A 19,273-nucleotide genomic window follows, 5' to 3' on the forward strand; every position below is an offset into this window, starting at 1 on the left:
GTTTGCAAGATTTAATGGACCATGTTACCAATCATAGTATTGGGCTTGCATTACCTTGGCCCATTCAAATTGTGGCAAGACTTGAAATGTTTTTGTTGTTTCCCATTAGCTTGTGCTTGTTAGTTTCAGCAATTACGAATGAGGTCGTGCATTTACCTGGCCCAATCTATGGTCCATAGAGCTAATATGTGGGCCATTCTGCTGACCAAAAAAATAATGTGGTCCATTGTTCTCAAGCATGCACTCCGCCGTGGCCGCACAACTTCGTTTTCTCCGGCGTGGAAAATCTGGAAATTTTCCAGAGTTTTTCCAGATTTTTAAAAATGTAACAAGAAATAGTTTGGGGGATCCCATCCTCTTATAGCCAAAACAACCGAAGGAATAGCACCTCTCCGCCCCGCTAAAACCGCTCCGATATGATATGCGTGGTTCCGTTTTCAAAGGCGGCCCAGATTCGTAGTGCACGAATCAGATCTGAGACGCTGACTGAACCCCAAAACGCGTCGCCTTGGTGCTAATACCTTTGACAAAGAAGTTTACTAGATCAAGATCTGCGGGGTAGTGATTTTAATGGAAGTTAAGTTTACCAGATCTACGAAACGGGGAGAAATATTGAACTCTGTAAGCTGAATTTACTGCCGGTTATATGTATGAGAACCAAATACTAATCTTATAGAAGGGAAAAGAGCTATCCAAAGACTCAGAGAAGGCAAGCTTCCATGGTATCGTAGGAGAACGAGAGTATTGAAATTGCTTGGTTTTGGGTATATATAGTTAGGACTAGTTTCAAGATATTACAACTCAAAGGGTCTATACTGGAGTAGAGAAACCTTGCAGCCATTTACGTGGATAACGAAATGTAATAGGGCCAAAATTATACTTCGAATAGTCTATAGGGCCAAGCCATAATTATTTACCTCAACTGATCCGGACCATTCAATTAAAATATTATAAATCAATGGCTAAGACAGGGGAGGCACCCATGCCTCTTCAGAGAAGTGGCATATGGAAGTCTGTCCCTTAATGAATGCCAATTCAATTTCTCTATTATTCAACATATAAAACTGAATGAAATGACTAGTTTCGCTCATGACAAAAACATTTAGGACACTGGCCGCTTATTCTTTAAAAATTGGGATAATTTCCACACAGTTGTGCGAGATGAGAGATAAAAAATGCAATTAAGTATTTGAGGAGGACACTGAGATCACCGAAAAGAATAAAGATGTAGAGATAATATCAGAAATAAAAGTTATTATTAAGATGTGAAAAAAGGTGTGTACATTTTATTTGAATAATCATTTTAAAATAAAAGTATAGTGTGTAAATAATAAATTTGGGTTGTGAAAAAAAAAAAACCTATTGTTTTTCCCTCATTTGGATCAGCCCAATACAGGTCGGGCCTCGTTACTACATCGGTGGGTGAATAAATAAAGAAGAAGAACGAACTAGGGTTTTAAACTCCACTATATAAACCAAACTCCGATACCTTTTCCTCTGGTTTGCAGTGCAGGTGCCACCAGAAGCCGTCGCAATGGTACGCTTCTCACATCTTTCTCTCTTCCTTCATCTTTCTTCGTTCTGATTCGTTTTCTCATTTCCATTTTGTTTGTTGTCAATATCATCGCAGGTGAAGTACTCAAGAGAGCCTGACAATCCCACCAAATGTAATTCAATTCCTATTTCACTCTTAATTTCTCTGGTTTTTGCACATGATGCAACTTGTTCTGTTTAATTTCTCTCAATCTAAGTCATTGTTTTTCTTAATTTTTCATGTGCAGCTTGCAAGGCCAGAGGCTCTGACCTTAGAGTTCATTTCAAGGTACTAAATCTTGTTAATTTTTTATTTTTTCCTGAACATAGAATATTATTCAGTAGCTAAGTTTCATCTGGGTTGGTAGATTGAGTATCAGTGTTATCATTGGAATTTTTTGTGGTTCATGAAGTTATGTTTTTGATCTCAGGCCTGTTTCTTCAAACGTTAATGCAATTTGTTTATCCTTTGTTGTGTTTTTTTTTTCAATTTGGGATTGTCTTCTCAAATGTTTTTGATCTCAGGCCTGTTTCTTCAAACGTTAATGCAATTTGTTTATCCTTTGTTGTGTTTTTTTTTTTCAATTTGGGATTGTCTTCTCAATTACATTTCTTTGGGTTGTTTGATGGAATAGGTAACTTTTTTTGATAAAAAATTAGGGTTTTGAGAGAACATGATGAGAAAAGCAGTGGCCTTAGACCATATTTGTTTGAAATATTTGTTTAGTTGATTGTGATTGTGTTTCTGTGAAGATGTTGAGAGAACAATAGTGTTTGGATTGGAGGTGGACACAATCCAAACTATGCCCATCCCAAAACTTACTTTTTAGATTACAATAAATTAAGTCACAGTAAACCTGATGAAAAAAGCAGGGGTCTGTTGCCTCTGTGAGCAGTCCTCTCGTAACCTTCAGGGATATCATAATCATTGTTATTGGGTGAACCTCTGTTTTTTTTGTGTGGCTGAAGGTTCAGTAAATGATGGAACATGTTTTGCATTTACATCCATTAAAAAATTTGATGGACACGGTTCTGTTTCTGTAGTTTTGCTATTGAGCATATCACAATCGTCATCATCTGGTATAGTGTCCAAGTGCATCTCATTAAGAAATATAAACTGACCTAACTCTTTCTCTTCTTAATTTTTACCTTGGTTAAAAGGAGTTTATTTTTGTCTGAAAAGTGTATGAATCTTTTAGGTTTCTAGTCATAGTTTCATTGTAACTGTTGCTGACATGGGGAAACCAATATTGTTGGGCTATATATCTGTTTCTTTCTGTCAATCAAGTTTTACTAATGATGGAACAGTACACGTATTGAGATTTTGCCTTCTAAATTTTACTTTCAGAACACTAGGGAAACAGCGCATGCCCTCCGTAAGTTGCCCTTGGCTAAGGCCAAGAGGTATTTGGAGGATGTTCTGGCCCACAAACAGGCCATTCCATTCAGACGCTTCTGCCGTGGTGTTGGGAGGACAGCCCAGGCTAAGAACAGACACTCCAATGGACAAGGACGCTGGCCTGCCAAGTCAGCTAAATTCATCCTAGATTTGCTCAAGAATGCTGAGAGCAATGCTGAAGTATGCCCCCCTATCATTAATATTTGTTTTGCCATCTGACCACTTTATGCTAGCTGTTTATAAAACTCATTTTAATTGTATTTGCTTCCTTTCAGGTTAAGGGTTTGGATGTTGATGCTCTCCACATTTCTCATATCCAAGTCAATCAGGCACAGAAGCAAAGGCGCCGAACATACCGAGCACATGGGAGAATCAACCGTATGTTTTGAACTCTGGAAATTTTTGGTTTGATTAGTGTTCTTTTATTATTTTATTGATGGAGTGTTTTTGTAATTTTGTAGCTTATATGTCATCTCCTTGTCACATTGAATTGATACTATCTGAAAAGGAAGAGCCTGTGAAGAAAGAGGTATTTGATTCATCTATTTGTTATTTTGATTTCCATTTTCTATTATTGTTTTGATACTTAAATCTTTGTTTGCTTATGCAGCCTGAGGCCCAGTTGGCAACCAGCAAGAGGGTGGCTTAGTGAAACGAGTGCTGCATTTTATTTTGCTATTTAACTGAATTGCCTTGAGGCCCCATTTTCCTAGACTATATCAAGAGGATAGTTTTGCTGCTACTTTTCTTTATTATTTGTATTTGTATGAGCTGTTCGTAGAAAATGCTTAAACCTCTGCTTTGTTTCATACTGTGTTTCAAATTATATTTTCTTTATCATTAGCGTGTTTGAGAAATTCCTCTCAGGTATTTATTTCGTTAGTTTAGCATCAATCTTTTAGCAACACCTTTGATTAGAACACGATAGTCCTATCAACAGCCACGTCAACCCTTTAACACACTTGTTCATTGGTTGAAATTATGCGTGGGTCAGAAGGGTTTTAACTAATCAATGAGTGCTTAGTGTTCAAGTGAGTGTTTATAACATTTGAGTTCTGTTTGTTATAATAATAACTAGCATTGCATTTTGGGTTAGTGCTAGTTGGAACTTCCTCGAAGAACCTGAAGTAACATTATTGATTATTGTAAAAGCTACTTGTTTAGCTGAGACCATAGTTTTAAAAATTTAAAATCATAGTAATTGTTCTTATGTTACTTACTGTGTATTGTAGTTTGGATGAGGACAATATCTGTGTAAATCAGTGTTTTTGAACTGGTCTGAGTTCGTAAAGAAATCAGTTAGAATATATTTTCAAAATTTTTATCTTTATCTAAATTTCATGAGAATTGTTTATACTTAAATTAAAAGTTGAATATTAAGTTAGAAATTTAATTTGACTAGAATTCTTTATAGAGCTGGCCTGAATTAGTGAAGAAATCAGTTAGAAATACTTTTCTAATTTTTGTTATCTAAGGCTTCGTTTGGATTGATGGAACATAACGGAGCATAATGAAATGAAATATAATGGAATGGAATGAAGTGGAACGGAATGGAACAAAAATCACATGGAACATAATTTCCACTCCATTGTTTGGATAACGACGGAACAAAACCATTTATAACTTTTTTCTTCCTATATTACCCTTTATATTTTTTATTTCTTTACCAAAACAGTCCCAAAATAATTATCATCATTTTCACACTGAGAAATTTCTCTTCCCATTTTTTTAAAAGTACAGAATAGTTATATATAATAGGTGATACCTAAAGAAGCAATAATTGAGAATGGTAACAAATTAACAATGAACTGCAACTATTCATTAAAATTTATCTAAACGATTATGCATAAAATTACGCAATTTTTCTTTTTCTTTCAAATGCACAGCAGTCCATTGTAAAACAATACAAAACAAATCTCACCAAAGGAATATTCTTAACGTGACAATGAACACTACCAGTTTAGCTTCCAAAGAGTTACCATGTTTAGTTAGAGGAAAGAAAAATATTCAGTGTGCATTCATATGTGAACTCAATTTTTCGTGATTATACTAATTATGAACAGAGAATTATTGTGAAAGAAATGCACGTCGATCATGAATCACAAATTCTCAAATAGTATACAACTAAGAAATAGATACGAGTTCTATTGAGATGTGATTAGATTATTTGGCTTGGTTTCTCAAGAAAGAGGAATATAGATATGGGCATAAAAAAGTAGCAGATCAAGGAGTAATGAGCATAAAAAAGGCAGATCCAAGTAGCAGATCAAGGAGTAATGAGCATAAAAAAGGCAGATCAATGAGACACGAAGGCTAAAAGAGAACATGTAAAGAACGGTTTTAGGAAGGGTGACCCAGTTTTAACACATTGTTGCTCAATCCCATTCCTCCCAAATTTGGGGGAGGAAAAATGAGGGAAAATAATGGTATCTGATGGAATGTGTACGATTGGGTTCCATTCCACTCCATCCAATTTTAAATAAACCAAACAATGGACCTATCCCTCCCTCTCCTCCCTTCCACTCCACTCCCTCCTCCTCCATCAATCCAAACGTAGCCTTAAGTTTTATTTAAAGTTAGAAAGTGACGTTTGAGGAAGGAGGAGAAAAACTTATAATGAAGCATGGGGCGGGGGAATTGATTGTTATAAGCGATGCTAAAGTTTCCGTCTATGAAAGGGCGCCCATGTGAAATTTGTGTTGGTTAAAGACAACATTAAACTGGTCGATGAGTGTAGCGTTGACCTTATGTTGCTGCTTTCTTTCCTGTGGCCAAACTCCACATTGGCGGGTGATATTACTGTATGCCTAAACCGACGTTGGGGCTACTTAACCGACACAAGGTAGTGTTGTTTAAGTTGACACTAAATTAACGTGTGTTTTTACCCTATTGCTTGTGTCAACTTTGTGTCCGTGAATTTGTAAAGTTAAATGTCGGTGTTGTAGTCCATGTTAAATTTGGAGGCTAAAACAACATATTCTTTCTTTTTGAAAAAAATTAAAATTATATTAAATTTTGTTTTTCACGAAATAAATTCAAATGATTGAGTTTGAAAATCAAATGTGGACCATAAGTATGAATATTTGGTTATAATTGATTTGCCATTTTTTGAGAGATAAAAGAAATTAAATGAATTAGTTAGATAATCATAGATTAGATTTTTTTTTGGTTAAAGATAGATTAGATTTTTTTAGACGGACAGATAGATTAGAAGTTTTTTTTTTTTTGAAAGGGATTAGAAGTTAAATACGAAATAAGATAAGGAATTAAGAAAGAAAGGATACAAAAAAAATCAATAAATTTAACCCAAAAAATACTAAATGATATCTTGTTAATTAATAAAATAAAATAAAATAAAAAGAAAAGAATAAAGAGATGAGATAGAATAAGATCCGTTAAATGAAAAGTGTAGCGTATCTTGTTAATTAAGTACTAAATCTGTCAAAACAAAAAACTTATTATAAATACTAAATAGGACTACCTAGTACCTACGGCTAGTTGGTTTCCTTCTCTGAGTCGAACATGACTGAAGCTGCAGCGAAAGGGTTTCGGTTTTGTGGCGGTGGCGGAGGAGATAGAGTCATGTACGTGGCGGCTTCATCAGAAAGAAAAAGAAAACGGGGTTTCAATTCCAATTCCAATTTCAAGGTGCGAGAAGATCATGAGTCTGTGTATGATGCTGTTGCTGATCACTCTTCATCATTGTTTCTTGGACATGAGGAGGTGAAAAAAAACCCCAAGAGAAATTAAGAAGAAGAAGTTGTCTCACTGGGAGGACCGACAATTGATGAGTTCAGGTGTTGTTAGAGGTATTCAGACTACTCAATTTGATGATGATGATGATGAGGAACAAGAACAACACACTAAGGTTACTCTTCTTGTGCATGATACAAAGCCTCCTTTTCTTGATGCCAGACATGTTTTCACTAAGCAGGCAGACCCAATAATGCCAATCAAGGATCCAACATCTGATATGGCTTTAATTGCCCGCAAAGGATCGAATCTAGTCCAGCAAATCCATCACAACCAGACTATGAATAAGTCTCGCCGGCGCATTTGGGAGCTAGCAGGCTCTAAACTTGGTGATATCTTAGGAGTTGAGAAGACACCACAACAGATGGATGCAGACATTGCCACATTGGGTCAACATGGTGAGATTATTGACTTTAAGGAGGAAGCTAAGTTTTCACACCACTTGAAGAACAAGAAGGGATCAGAAGAAGCAGTGAGTGACTTTGCTAAGTCGAAAACCATGGTAGAGCAAAGGCAATACCTTCCGATTTTTTCGGTGCGAGAGGAGTTATTGCAGGTGATTCGTGAAAATCAGGTGGTGGTAGTGGTTGGAGAAACTGGTTCAGGAAAAACAACCCAATTGACACAGTATCTTCATGAGGATGGCTATACTGTAGGTGGTGGTGGTATAGTAGGTTGCACGCAGCCGAGGCGTGTGGCGGCTATGAGCGTTGCTAAGAGAGTTAGTGAGGAGATGGAAACTGAGTTGGGTGATAAAGTTGGTTATGCTATCCGTTTTGAAGATGTGACTGGGCCAAATACCATTATAAAGTACATGACTGATGGGGTACTTCTGCGTGAAACACTCAAAGACTCTGATCTAGACAAATATCGGGTTATTGTCATGGATGAAGCACATGAAAGATCATTAAACACAGATGTTCTTTTTGGAATTCTGAAGAAAGTTGTAGCTCAACGTCGTGATTTCAAGCTAATTGTGACATCTGCAACCCTGAATGCGCAGAAATTTTCAAGTTTCTTTGGAAGTGCACCTATTTTTCATATTCCTGGGAGAACATTTGATGTGAATACAGTATGGAGTAAAACCCCATGTGAAGACTATGTGGAAGGTGCAGTGAAGCAGGCTATGACTATTCACCTAACAAGCCCTCCAGGTGACATCCTTATCTTCATGACTGGCCAAGATGAGATTGAGGCAGCTTGCTATGCCCTTGCTGAAAGAATAGAGCAGATCATGGTGCCCCCTTCTTCAAAGAAACAAGTTCCTAAACTATTGATTCTTCCCATGTACTCTCAACTTCCTGCTGACTTGCAAGCCAAAATATTTCAGAAAGCTGAAGATGGAGCTCGGAAATGCATTGTCGCCACTAATATTGCAGAGACATCCTTGACTGCGGACGGTATCTACTATGTAATAGATACAGGCTATGGTAAAATGAAGGTGTATAACCCTAGGATGGGCATGGATGCTCTCCAAGTCTTCCCTATTAGCCGTGCTGCTGCTGACCAGCGTGCTGGTCGAGCAGGCAGAACTGGACCGGGTACTTGCTATCGGCTGTATACCGAGAGCGCTTACCTGAATGAGATGCTTCCCAGTCCAGTTCCAGAGATCCAGAGGACTAACCTCAGCAGCGTGATCTTGCTGCTGAAATCCCTCAGAGTTGAAGACTTGCTCGATTTTGATTTCATGGATCCACCCCCGCGAGATAACATCCTCAACTCTATGTACCAATTGTGGGTATTGGGAGCCTTTGGACAATGTAGGAGGATTAACCAATCTCGGCTGGAAAATGGTCGAGTTTCCACTCGACCCTCCACTCGCGAAGATGCTTCTCATGGGCGAAAAGCTAGGCTGCCTCGAGGAGGTTCTGACCATCGTCTCGATGCTTTCCGTACCATCGGTTTTCTTCCGACCCAAGGACCGAGCTGAGGAGAGCGATGCTGCGCGCGAAAGATTTTCCGTTCCAGAATCCGATCACCTGACCCTCTACAATGTTTACCAGCAATGGAAGCAACACGAGTACCGAGGGGATTGGTGCAATGATCACTTTTTGCATGTTAAAGGTCTAAGGAAGGCTAGGGAGGTGAGATCCCAGCTGCTCGACATCCTCAAGAACCTGAACATTCCCTTGACCACATGCTTTCCTGATACAGACATTGTCAGGAAAGCAGTTTGTTCTGCCTACTTCCACAACTCAGCCAGACTAAAGGGGGTAGGAGAATACATCAACTGCCGAAACGGGATGCCGTGCCACCTTCACCCCAGCAGTGCTCTATACGGTATGGGCTGCACTCCCGAGTATGTGGTTTATCATGAGTTGGTACTGACCTCGAAGGAGTACATGCAGTGTGCCACAACAGTAGAGCCCCAGTGGCTGGCCGAGCTAGGACCCATGTTTTTCTCTGTTAAGGAGTCTGATACATCGTTACTGGAACATAAGAAGAAACAAAAACAAAAGAAAACAGCCATGGAGGAGGAGATGGAGAATTTGAAGAAGCTACAAGCAGAGGTTGAGAGAAAAAGGAAACGGAAGGAGAAGGAAAAGATGGCTCAGCATCAGCAGCAAATTTCCATGCCAGGTATAAGAAAGGGTTCTTCCACATACTTGAGACCAAAGAAGCTTGGTTTGTAAATTATGTTGTATATTACTTTGATTTGAAATGTTGAGAGAGGGAAAGGGAGGGAAAGCCTAGGTGCTGATTGTAATTAGTCGGAAAATTGTAACTGGTTGATTCATTCTTTATGTTGAAATCGTTGATTCATTCTTTCTTATCTCATGATGGGTTTCTTCTCTGTTGCCTTCTTCCAATGTCATATTTTAAGGATAAATAATGAGAATTCTGGTACCTCCTTTACTGGCTTTCTAATTCTCGTCTAGCTTTTTTGATGCTCAACAGTCTGGCCACATGCAGCACTACTTTGCCCCATATGTCTGGCCACATGAGGTATCTAAGGCACTTGCCATTTCTACCTATTTTATCCAAATTAAAAAGAAGTTATTTGTAATGGATAGTGTAAACCATTATTCATTATATGAATCTGTTGGAAATTTAAGTCAGGGATGAAGTCCTAATCATGAATGTGTCAAGTAAGTACCATATGAGTTAGAATAAAAAAAGACCATATGAGGGATGATCTCTTTATATCTGTTTTTTCAGTCCAATTATCTCATAATATTAAAAGTTAAAACTCTCATTTTCAGAAACCTTGGAAGCTACAATGGTGGAAATTTTCCTGAGGCCTTAATTTCAAGGGCATGAGTAGCTAGTAAGTTATGTTCTATCACATCAATATCTAGAAAAGAAGATATTTTTCTATCCATAAAATGAAAATTCTAGGAAGGAAGATATAGAGAATGTTTGGTCTGTAAACATTATGCTTCCTAGACTTTTCAATCAGAATAATTTTACAAAGAAAAGGGAATGGATCGAGAGAAATCAAATTGAACTACTTTCTCAGAATAATATTGTTCAATCTCGCCTTCTTTCTGTTTTTCATTTCTGTCTTCTGAGTTCGTTAGACATTTAGTATTCACGGCCATGTTTTTCGCATTTCGTTCTCAGGTGAACCCTAAACTTTATACCTAACACAGTTGAGAGTGAATTGGCGAATGCTATTTTACCTATCTACTAACAAGGTATGAAAGGTGAAAGAACAATCCTGCTCTATCAGAGGGAACCTTCAGAAAATTAGAGCACTGTTAGTTCTCTAATTCCTCTAAGTTTTCAATTTTTTCACTATCAACATGCATTTGTGTTATTCAGAATTAAGATATCCGTTGTTCTTAATTGATTGTGTCAGGTGTTTCCTTTTCAGTATTTTCTGTGCTTCAGCATGCGGTGAAGACGCAATTCTTTTGACAGGATGGTCACTTGAAAATTCGTAATAGTGCATTAAAGACCAATTTTGATGTGTTAACACTTAACATTCTTGGTTTGTCTTTTATGTTAATGGTTTGAGTTGGATACAGTCTTCCATTTCTTCTAATCATTTCGCTGTTCGGATCCCTTCTTGTTTCGTCACTACACCTTTGCAAGGCAAAAAGCTCTTGCTGTTTATCCTTGACAGGGTTCAAAAGTGTCTTTTTTTTGTTTGTTTCTTTTTTCCCCATTTGTTTTCTCTCAGTTGGGATATTAATGTGTTGTTTTATACTGTGCAAACCATCTTGCAGAAAAGGAGATTTGAGTTGTTAAATTTGAATGGTGCTACCGGATTTGAGATGTGGCCTCATCAGATTCGGTAAAAATCATCCCTACGCTTCTTTTTTGGTGCTTTTTTCGTTTCTATGGTATCATCACCATAGGTCTGGCTCCTCTAAAGTGAGCTCTTTAGAGGATAAGTAAGCATGATAACAATTAATAATGATCACCTACTTTGAAAAAGTCAATAAGATAACTCAATCAAATACCATCACAATAATTGCATAGAAAATAATTTTGAAGACAGAGATTCTCAGAAACTCCTGGGGAATAAGGCCATTCTTTTCCTGGATCATTTACTACCAAAGACAGTGAATGATTCATATGTTTTGTGCAATAATCGGTGATCAATTGAGTGGCTTCATTGCCTATCTATTTATTGTTCAAAGTTTCTATAATTTATGACTTTAATGTTTGTTTAAATGATAGAAACCTGGGCTGAAACCTTGGTATCGAGTCTTTGATGTAACATAAATAGGTTCAAGAATGGGACCAAACCGATGGAAATTGCATTCTGCATACTTGCATAGGATGTCAAGTGACAAGATCCATGATTAAGTTCTGTGATAGAATGAGAAAATGTCATTGTTTTCTAGGTGTCAATTTTGCATTTTGGTGTGGACCTCACAATACATTTCCAATGTAATGCCATATCCACAAGTTTTTTTAGGTAACAAAAAATGGTAGAACAGAGAGAAAACACCTCCAAACTATCGGGACACTTTGTACCCTTTTCTTAACAACTAGGAGCTTTTTTTTTTTGAAATGTACTTAACAACTAGGAGCTTGATGTCAATATGTTTTGACTTGTTCGTGCTCCTATTATTGTTTGAAAATAGGACGGCTGATTTATTGTCACAATATAACTTAAGTGTGCGCCGATGACATGCTGGGGAGGTCGATAGAGACTCACTCTTGGGTAGGAGCGTTGGGGATCTCCCGAGGAGGGTTGCCGCCAATTGAGATTTTTCTGAACCCATGAGGATTTAAACCCTCAACCTATGAGGAGGTGAGAGTTGAACTCGGAACCTGTGACCAGTTGTGCCAACCCAAGTTGTGGTCCATACTCTCAAGGTTGAATGGGGATATTTGTTTCATAAAATGCTTCTTGTTAATAGTCTTTGGAACTCTGGCCTATGTCATAAATAAGTGAGTTAGAGAGACTATTGGGTATCTTTGTATTCACTTTAGAATTAGGGTTTGGAGAGCATTGAATCTTTCTAGTTCTAGGGAGGGTATTTGAATCCTCTCCTTGTATCTTTCTCCCAATTTCTATTTGGAAATTAGGTTTTACCATTCAATAATATCATATTTGGCTGAGTTCTATCATTGGTATTAGATTTGAAAATAAGTATCAAATTATGTAGCAAAATGAGTTATTTATATTTAATACATTTCTTAATTTAAATCAATCTTAATTGCGAGAGCATGACAAATTGTATGCGTCACTTGCGAGAGTTACAAACAGAAAAAATTTGAAAATTCTTATGATAGATAGTAAAGAAAATATGTGTTCAACAACAATGAATGTGGTTTATAAGAATGTTTTTACCAATAATTGATTAACACTTGCTAATTTACTGACTTATATTTGAGCTCAATTTATCATTTTATTCACTTATTCATACTCTTATTTCATCATGCATGACGTGTTATCAATATCAGTTTTGAACTAAATAGCTTTTTTAGAAAAGTTTTGACCTTGTTTATTTAATAATTTGGTGTGACTTGAGATGAGCCTGATGTAGATTAGAGGAAAAACGTTTATGAACAATCTAACGTATTTCCATCCTTATCTCAGAGTGTCATAAGATTTTTACTTTTTTTTTGCAATTCTAAAATTCAAGTTCTACAAACTAATTTTTTTTATTTTTTTACTACTACAACTTCAACTTATGGAAGCAAGCAAAATTTTTAAAAAATTTGGTGTGTTAAATTGCTCTCACAATTCCGATTCAAGTGCGGCGAAGGTTAAAGGTCTCCTTCCAAAAGCGCGACTCCTAAATTGAACTCTCCACTTAAACAACCACTTTAAATTTCAAAACTCTTGACGTAAACGTGTGAATAAAATACGTAACTAATTTTTAAATTTAAAAGTATCTTTGGAATTAGAAGAATTTTGAAGTTTATGGAGGACTACGTAAGAAAATTTAAGTGTGCAAAAATAATTCCTAATTCTATTATGCATTAGTATTATCATGCCCAGGGCCGGCCCTGGGCCTGTGCAAGCAGGCCCACAGCCCAGAGCCTCCAAAAAGAAGGGGCCCAAAAAAAAAACTCTCATTAAACTTTATCCTAAAATAAAATTTGGTTATAATAATTAATGTTCAAAATGTTATTAATGATTTGAGCTGGTCTAGTGGTTAGTAATTGTGTATGTTACTTTTATGTACCGGGCAACATAATGGTTCTGATGAAATTTCAAACATTAAAAGTATTAGGGGTCCATTTTTATTTTTTGCCCAGGACCTCCAAAATGTCGGGACCGACCCTGATCATGCCTACTAAATTGACTCCAAATGCGTAGATCAATTCATATTTCAATTGTTTTAACTTATTTAAAGATTTCGAGTTAGAGTCTCTACATATTACAAGTGCATTAAATACTTGATAGAGAGAGTTTTTGTCGTCATACATGTGATTAATTTTTTTCAATATACTAAATTGAGCCTAATCTTTAGTGTATTGATTCACATGCCACTAAATAATAACACTTACATACCCAATTTTTTCCCCTCTATTATCTCTGAATTTTTATCTTGTTACATCATATATCACTTATCGCACTTCCCAAATGATAACTCAAGTGATAAGAGGTATCAGACATATGAGTCGGGTAAGTGAGGTCTAGGGATCTGAAGGGTACAATTTATCTTTGTGATGTAACAAAAAAAAATCACTTATTTCATTTTTGTTTCTATCTTCTCACTACCATTTGTGTTAAACCAAACATTTTCTTCCTAAAATTTGATTAGGGTATATATATATACTGTGGTTGGATCGGGCAGTGACCCGACTCCATTGGTAAACAAACCTTGCACGGCTCTCTCTCTCTCAGAGAAGAGGGAGGAGCATCATCCTTCACTCTCCGCACCACACCACACCACACCACACGGTGATTCCTGTGTTCATCTTCTTCCTCAACACTACCTCGCTCGCTTCACATCTTTCAATCTCATCTCTCCGATTCTCTCACCCAAATCCCATCAAAGCTTGGAGTCTCTACTCTTCCATTTCCACACACACACACAGGTACTCCTTTTTATCCCTTGTTGTCATTCATTCACTCACTCACAGTTGATTGATGATTGATAATAATTGCTTGCTTTTTTGTCCCAAATTTCTGGGTTTCACTTTTCGATCTGATGCTGCTTTCAGCTTCTGCATCGATGAACTTCATCACTAGGGCCTGAGCAATATATCTAAGTTCATGTTTGTTATTATATTATTAGCAAATTCAACTTTTGAAATTCAGCACTAGAAATTGACCCTGCTGCTTAATTTCTATTGGGTTTGGATTTCATGGTGATGACAATATGGTTGCAAAGGTTAATGTTTTGCAAACCCCTAAACCTAAACAAATGTTAGCATTGTTTTAGTTTGCTGTCTTAATATGTTTAACTGATTACTTGCAAGCAATTGCTTCTACTTCATTAAAGTTTTCAAAACATCTTGGATAAGATTTTATGTCTTACAAACTGTCCTTACACTACAGGATTGGATTGCATTGGGACTTTCCTGGATCTAGCTAGTGAAGTGTCAATTCCTTGAAGATCCTTGGCCTCCTGATTTTCAGGTAAACAAATTTGAATGTTTTTTTTTTAATTTTGCCTCATTTTTTTTTTCAGGTTATGTGTCTATATGAGCAATGTATGTTGGTATTTTGATGTTAGAGGGTCTGGATATATGTTCTTCTGTCTGTTGTATGCTGGTGGAGTTCATTGATTTGTTTTGGATTGCAGGAACTGATGGCGAAGAAAGTCAGAAAGAAGACCCGAGGTTCTGGTAAGGAGAATGGGGTTGCTACCCCTTCGCCAAAAAAAGTTGTGGAAGTGTCCAAGCCTGTTGAGTCTGTTGATGAGGTGGTTTCGGTTCCAAAAGAGACGATTTCTTGCCCTCATCTTGTAAAAGGTGTTAATTTAACTAGATTGACTGAGAAGATTGGGTCTTCTGGATCCATAAGGTGTGAAGATTGTAGGGAAAGCGCGGCTGATAGGAGGGGCGGTAAAGGAAAAGGCAAACATGGGAAAAAGAAAGGTGGTGCGTCAGTAGATTCGAAATCCGAGTCAAAGTCTATATGGGTTTGTTTGGAGTGTGGTCAATATACATGTGGAGGTTTGGGGCTACCAGTAATCCCAAAATGCCATGTGGTTGGGCATTCGAGGAAAAATAGGCACCCCTTAGTGGTTCATTCTGATAAACCTCAACTCTGTTGGTGTTTTCCGTGCGATATGCTTATTCAGGTTGATAAAATTGATAAAACGGATGAAACAAGTAATCTTCTATCTGATGTTGTAAAATTGTTGAAAGGGCGATCATCTGAAAAATCATCAGTGGATGTTGAGGATGCTTCCTTTAAGGACGACAGTCTTACTTCAGAAATTAAGTCAGGAATTCTTGTCACAAGCGATTCACAAGGACAAGGTGGTTATGTAGTTAGAGGTATGGCTAATCTTGGGAACACCTGCTTTTTCAATTCAGTCATGCAAAATCTGCTTGCTATGAATAGATTGCGTGACATCTATATAAAGTTAGATGCTCCTGCTGGGCCACTGATTAGTTCTTTGAAGAAGCTGTTCACTGAAACAAACCCAGAATCAGGATTGAAGAACATTATAAATCCTAGATCCTTTTTTGGATGTGTATGTACTAAGTCTCCGCAATTCCGAGGATATCAGCAGCATGACAGTCATGAATTGCTCCGTTGTTTACTGGATGGGTTGAGTACTGAAGAACTAGCTGGAAGGAAACAGAATGGTTCTCTCAAGAGAGATGGGACCTCTTCCAGTACTTTAGTTGATGCTTTATTTGGGGGTCAGATATCCAGTACTGTATGTTGCATTGAATGTGGGCATTTCTCAACAGTGTATGAGCCTTTTTTAGATCTTTCCCTCCCTGTTCCAACTAGGAAACCTCCACCTCGGAAGGCTAAACCCGTAACTCAAACCAAAAAAGCAAAGCTTCCACCAAAAAAAGGCGGAAAAGCTCGAGTCAAAGTTCTCAAGGAAGCTGATCCCTTACCTGTTCAAAGTCCATCAAACACATCAACCAACCATCAACCATCCTGCCCTGATCAGTCCACTATATCAGCTGCAGGAGAAATGGTGGCTTCTTCTAGTGATTCTACAGCATTAGTTTCTGAAGAAATAAACAGTGGGGGTAATAAAGAGGACTTGTCTTTGCCTAATTCGGTTACTGTTGAAGAGCCTAAACAGATACAGGTGGTTGACAATGGGGCAAAGGAAATGTCAGCTTCATCAGATGATTTTGCATGGTTGGATTTTGTGGACGCTCAAACCGATGAACGTGCTTCCATTTCCCAGAATGAGGATGCACCAGAGGTACAGGATACTGAGAGCAAGGATGAATGTTCAAATGAATTTCCTAAACAGGCTAGCTGTGAAACTAGTGGTCCTGTTTATTCTGTTGATGAGGATCAAAATGTAAGACCAGATTCTTCTTCAGCAAATGGGTGGGAAGATGAGGCTCCATTACAAGTTCAAGGTTCAGAAGTGCTGTTACTTCCGTACAAAGAAGAAAGTTCCTCGGCTGGTGAGATCATTGGAAGAGATGGCGAGGCCTCATCAGCAGTTTTGGATGGTGGTCAAGAAGATTTGGAGTTTGATGCCTTTGGTGGGTTATTCAATGAACCTGAAGTTGTTGCTGGGCCTGCTCCTAGACCTTCTTCAAGTAGTGACATGGATGTTAGTTTCATCGGAAACAGTGAGTCTGATCCAGATGAAGTAGATGACGCTGATTCTCCAGTGTCTGTAGAGAGTTGCTTGGCACATTTTATAAAACCTGAACTTCTCACAGATGAAAATGCTTGGCATTGTGAGAACTGTTCAAAAATTCTCCAACGTCAAAAGTTGGAAGCAAGAACTGTATCCGATGGAAATGAGACTAGTAATCAGGATGAACCATGTCATGCATCTAACTCTTGTTCTGTTCAAGTCAGAAGCACTGGAAATGGTGATATTAAAAACGACAAGAACATAGAAAATTTGGACTCTCATGTTAAACATGGAGGAGAGGTTGAAAATGGTCAAACAGGTGAGCTGAGTTTAATTGTTAATGAAAAGGATCGCGTGGCATTTAAGGTGGAGAATGCTTGCAATGAAGAAAGGTTCAACCATTCAGCTGCTGATAACAATGACTCAAAAGAATGCAGCGAGAAAGAAACCAACTCCAAAAGTGTGAAAGTGAAGAGGGATGCAACTAAGAGAGTCCTCATATATAAAGCACCACCTGTCTTGACCATTCATCTGAAGAGATTCAGCCAAGATGCCCGTGGACGCTTAAGTAAATTAAATGGTCATGTCATTTTCAGAGAAACAATAGATCTTAGATCATACATGGACCCCAGGTATTTCGATGGATCCTGTTTTGAAGTTTCAACAATTCATTAATGCCTAATGCTTGCTTTTATTTCATAAATTCACCCTTTCCTTACCTTTTGGTTTAATCATAAGAAAAATGTGAGACATACTTTCTATTCATTAGGAACAGTTAGGGTTTGTAAATTCTGCTTCTACTGTAGATATTTCTTTTTTATATACTTGTGTTAACCAGTGGCATGTAATTCATTTCCAATTCTGCTCAAATAGGTGCATCAATGAAGAGAAGTATGAATACCACTTGGTTGGTGTTGTGGAGCACTCAGGAACTATGAGAGGGGGTCACTATGTTGCCTATGTGAGAGGGGGGCAAAGGAACAAAGGAAATGCTGATAAGGAGAATGAGAGGTCCACATGGTATCACGCGAGTGATGCATATGTGCGTCAAGTTTCTCTTGATGAAGTTCTTCGCTGTGAGGCATACATTTTATTCTATGAAAAAAATTAAGTGTACCCATTTTCTTTCTATTTTTTGATATTTGAGGTAGAGATAGAGCCTTACCAAATTTAGAGGAGACACCATTGCAGGTGAGTGTAAAAGCAATTGCCGCATACTGTATACCATTTTTTTCAACATGCTATGAGGTCTTGAATGTACAATGCGATATCATACAATCAAAAGTCAATTTTTCCCCTTACCATCTTCTGATCCAACTATCAAGCAAAGTTTAGGTATTATTTTTTTTTGAGTGGCAATTAGAGCCAGATTCAATGGTTAATAATAAGAGCTACCCATTATGAGTAGGTTATTTATCCATTAAATGGTCTTAGTCTGAATCTGGATTCGGATATTACTTGTAATTTTTATGGGTTGCCTATAAAAAAATGGATAAATATCTAACACTACTCATATCTGCATGATATTTATTAGGAAAAAATTGCACTGACCTCTCTTGACCTCCTTTCGATTTTTCACAATGCTCTAGCAGCGATCTTTCAGTTTGAATTGCATGAAGCAAAAAAAAAAAAGTGAATAGAACTTGATCAAAAATCGTTTCAAGTTTTATAAATCAATTACAAATCAAACCAGTTTCTCACAAATTAAGCCATTAAGGCATTAACCCAACGAACTAGATCAGACTGTATTTTATAATATTAATAAGTGATATCACTTTCCCAAAAGTATTTTCCACTATTCTCAGGAACGTGAAAACCTCACAGCATTAAAAGGCGGTTTTCACTAAAAAGCCTTCAAGTGTTCTTTACATTTGAAATTTTTTTTTTTTAATCCTCATCATCATATTCCTCAGCTTAACCTCTTCCTTTTATATTATTAATATATTTGGATTTACAATTTTTTTTTTGATATTTCACTTACCTAACCAAGGTGTGTTTTAAAAATATTATTGTGAACTTCGTGCCTAAGACTTTTCTTGTAGTGTATCATGCTTTAACCTTTCAAAATAGCAATGTGTTCACATCATCAATTACATCGCTCAATTGAGAAAAATGTTTAACCAATTGTAATTAACATGAAAAGTATATAAATCATAATCATGACTAACATCCTAGATAAAAGACAGAGAAAAATCAATACAAGAGCCTTCTCTTTCTTCGATCTGCCTCCAAAGAGCTTTTCCTCGTTCCTCTACCTCTACGACACTCCAAGGTCTCCTATACTCACATATGCAGGTCCTGTCTCAAGCATCAAGACCTAGGAACTTTACATAGACATCTAAAACAAGTTATGGTCCTGTTTGGCACGAGTTTCAGCCTAAGCATGGCGATGTCCCTTAAGTGGCACAATCGTGGTTAAATAATTACTCAACTC

General features: G+C 37.3%; 2 protein-coding genes, 1 long non-coding RNA gene, 1 other non-coding gene and 1 pseudogene across 4 annotated transcripts; all 5 read left to right on the forward strand.

The window, feature by feature from the left end:
* Positions 1-1,423: 1,423 nt before the first annotated feature.
* Positions 1,424-3,772, forward strand: LOC130726120 (60S ribosomal protein L17-2-like). The gene is made up of 7 exons (XM_057577350.1): positions 1,424-1,537; positions 1,631-1,667; positions 1,782-1,822; positions 2,882-3,112; positions 3,208-3,310; positions 3,394-3,461; positions 3,543-3,772. Exons 1-7 carry the CDS (start codon positions 1,535-1,537, stop codon positions 3,579-3,581), a joined length of 522 nt encoding a protein of 173 aa, XP_057433333.1. The 5' UTR covers positions 1,424-1,534; the 3' UTR covers positions 3,582-3,772.
* On the forward strand, positions 2,397-2,525 carry LOC130727132 (small nucleolar RNA snoR74). Its single transcript, XR_009015168.1, has one exon. It is a non-coding gene; the product is annotated as a small nucleolar RNA snoR74 (small nucleolar RNA).
* Positions 3,773-6,351: 2,579 nt separating the features above from the next.
* LOC130722012 (pre-mRNA-splicing factor ATP-dependent RNA helicase DEAH7-like) lies at positions 6,352-9,613 on the forward strand (annotated as a pseudogene).
* A 230-nt stretch (positions 9,614-9,843) lies between these two features.
* LOC130724754 (uncharacterized) lies at positions 9,844-12,199 on the forward strand. The gene is made up of 4 exons (XR_009014596.1): positions 9,844-9,953; positions 10,250-10,385; positions 10,503-10,925; positions 11,725-12,199. It is a non-coding gene; the product is annotated as an uncharacterized LOC130724754 (long non-coding RNA).
* Positions 12,200-13,882: 1,683 nt separating this feature from the next.
* On the forward strand, positions 13,883-18,143 carry LOC130722721 (ubiquitin carboxyl-terminal hydrolase 2). Its single transcript, XM_057573547.1, has 4 exons — positions 13,883-14,137; positions 14,601-14,681; positions 14,848-17,471; positions 17,713-18,143. The coding sequence occupies exons 3-4, from the start codon at positions 14,854-14,856 to the stop codon at positions 17,948-17,950; spliced, it is 2,856 nt and encodes a 951-aa protein (XP_057429530.1). The 5' UTR covers positions 13,883-14,137; positions 14,601-14,681; positions 14,848-14,853; the 3' UTR covers positions 17,951-18,143.
* The last annotated feature ends 1,130 nt before the right edge of the window (positions 18,144-19,273 follow it).

The sequence above is a fragment of the Lotus japonicus genome, chromosome 6 (genome assembly GCF_012489685.1).
Source record: "Lotus japonicus ecotype B-129 chromosome 6, LjGifu_v1.2".
Lineage (NCBI taxonomy): Eukaryota > Viridiplantae > Streptophyta > Magnoliopsida > Fabales > Fabaceae > Lotus > Lotus japonicus.